General features: G+C 26.9%; 1 protein-coding gene across 3 annotated transcripts in view; it reads left to right on the top strand.

Annotated features, from left to right (window-relative positions):
* LOC131958741 (NLR family CARD domain-containing protein 3-like) overlaps window positions 1-763 on the top strand; it is a 30,281-nt gene extending 29,518 nt beyond the window's left edge. For 2 of the 3 annotated variants that reach the window (XM_059323936.1, XM_059323935.1), the window contains one exon: window positions 1-762. This exon is cut by the window's left edge and continues 314 nt beyond it. In XM_059323936.1, coding sequence (XP_059179919.1) covers window positions 1-288 — 288 coding nt within the window. In that variant the 3' untranslated portion in view covers window positions 289-762. The other variant, XM_059323937.1, reaches the window with a different exon arrangement.
* Window positions 764-1,611: the final 848 nt, after the last annotated feature.

The following is a 1,611-nucleotide window of genomic DNA, read 5'->3' as shown; positions in this document are numbered from 1 at the left end:
TATCACAATAACAGAAGAACAAACATCTCCTCCTCCTCCTCCTCCTCCTCCTCCTCCTCCTCCTCCTCCTCCTCCTCTGGTACAGTAGCAGTGTATGTGGACTGTCCTGCTGGCTCTCTGTCCTTCTACAGAGTCTCCTCTGACTCTCTGATCCACCTCCACACCTTCAACACCACATTCACTGAAACTCTTTATCCTGGGTTAGGGTTAGTGTCTGACTCCTCAGTGTCTCTGAGAGAGGACAGACTGTCTCCTCCTGTTAGAGGACAGACTGTCTCCTCCTGTTAGAGGACAGACTGTCTCCTTCTGACTGTATAAATAAAAGTAAAATACGCATGTCCTGTCAAAGTTTCAGAATAAAACGCCTGTAATGTAAATAATGGGACTGATTTCAAAACATATTTCGTTAAGAAAACTTTAATTAAAACAACTTTTTTTTATTATTGTTAAACAGTCCTTTCAATTTGCTCTTTATCTTAAAATGTAATTATGGATCATATATCAGGATAAATAATCAGCTGATAATAGAAAATATACATTATTATGTGTTATTCTGATGATTAAATAATAGCTGGTAAATGAACTAACTTCCACAGAATGAGGCAGTTTGCAGATAAATCAACATGTATTGATAACTTGTCTGATTATGTCAAATAATAAAATCTGAATCATTTGTTAAAATTCTCTATGAAATAAAAAAATATGTTTGTGATGTTTTTTTTATGTATTTTGTTTGAGCCAATAAATATATTTGAAGAGTCAGAACTGTTTGTTTGTTTTGTGAATATTAATCATCAATCTGCATTAATAACATTTGAGATTTTCTTTCTCTCAGGTTATGAACTTCCTTTTAAAATTCAAAAGTGTATAATTATTAAGTAGGTAATTATCTTTTTTATCTGCTGAAAATAAATCCGTATTGTGTATCTCTAATAAAATGAAATTCTTAAAGAAATTGACATCTTTTACATGTTACATTTAAACAGATTAAAGCATATAACTAACATTTAAAACTATTAAGTATAAAATACAAAACTAAAATAAATTATTCATAAACCTTTTGAATGTTACACCTGTAAATGTCCTCTGTGGTTCATAAGTACATTTCTATTATTATTTAGTTTAATAAACATTTAAAGAAGATTAATGCACACAGAGGAAATATGTTACAATAGAAACAAATACAATAAAAAAGTACATAGAAATTAGTTTAAATTAATCATTATAATGAAATTAAGTTAAAAAGATTTAAGCTTGACTACAAATTAATTAGATGAAATACATAGACAAAATAAAATAATGGTTAATAATAATAATTTAATAATTTGCATGAATTAAATAAAAGTTAAAAGCTAAACTAAAAACTATTGTAGATAAAATAGACAAAAATGAAGAAAAAAGTATTATTATTATTATTATTAATAATAATAATAATAATAATAATAATTAAATAACAGATAAAATAGGGTACAGTTTACCAACGTAAATATAATAAGGCAAGCATATAAAATCATGTATAAAAATAATAATGAAGGATTCTTAATTCATGCTTTTATTTAAATTAATTTTAACAAACGTTTCAATTTTAAATTAATTTAATTGAAATAAAAG

The sequence above is a fragment of the Centropristis striata genome, chromosome 20 (genome assembly GCF_030273125.1).
Source record: "Centropristis striata isolate RG_2023a ecotype Rhode Island chromosome 20, C.striata_1.0, whole genome shotgun sequence".
Lineage (NCBI taxonomy): Eukaryota > Metazoa > Chordata > Actinopteri > Perciformes > Serranidae > Centropristis > Centropristis striata.
This window is presented reverse-complemented; position numbering and strand designations above follow the sequence as displayed.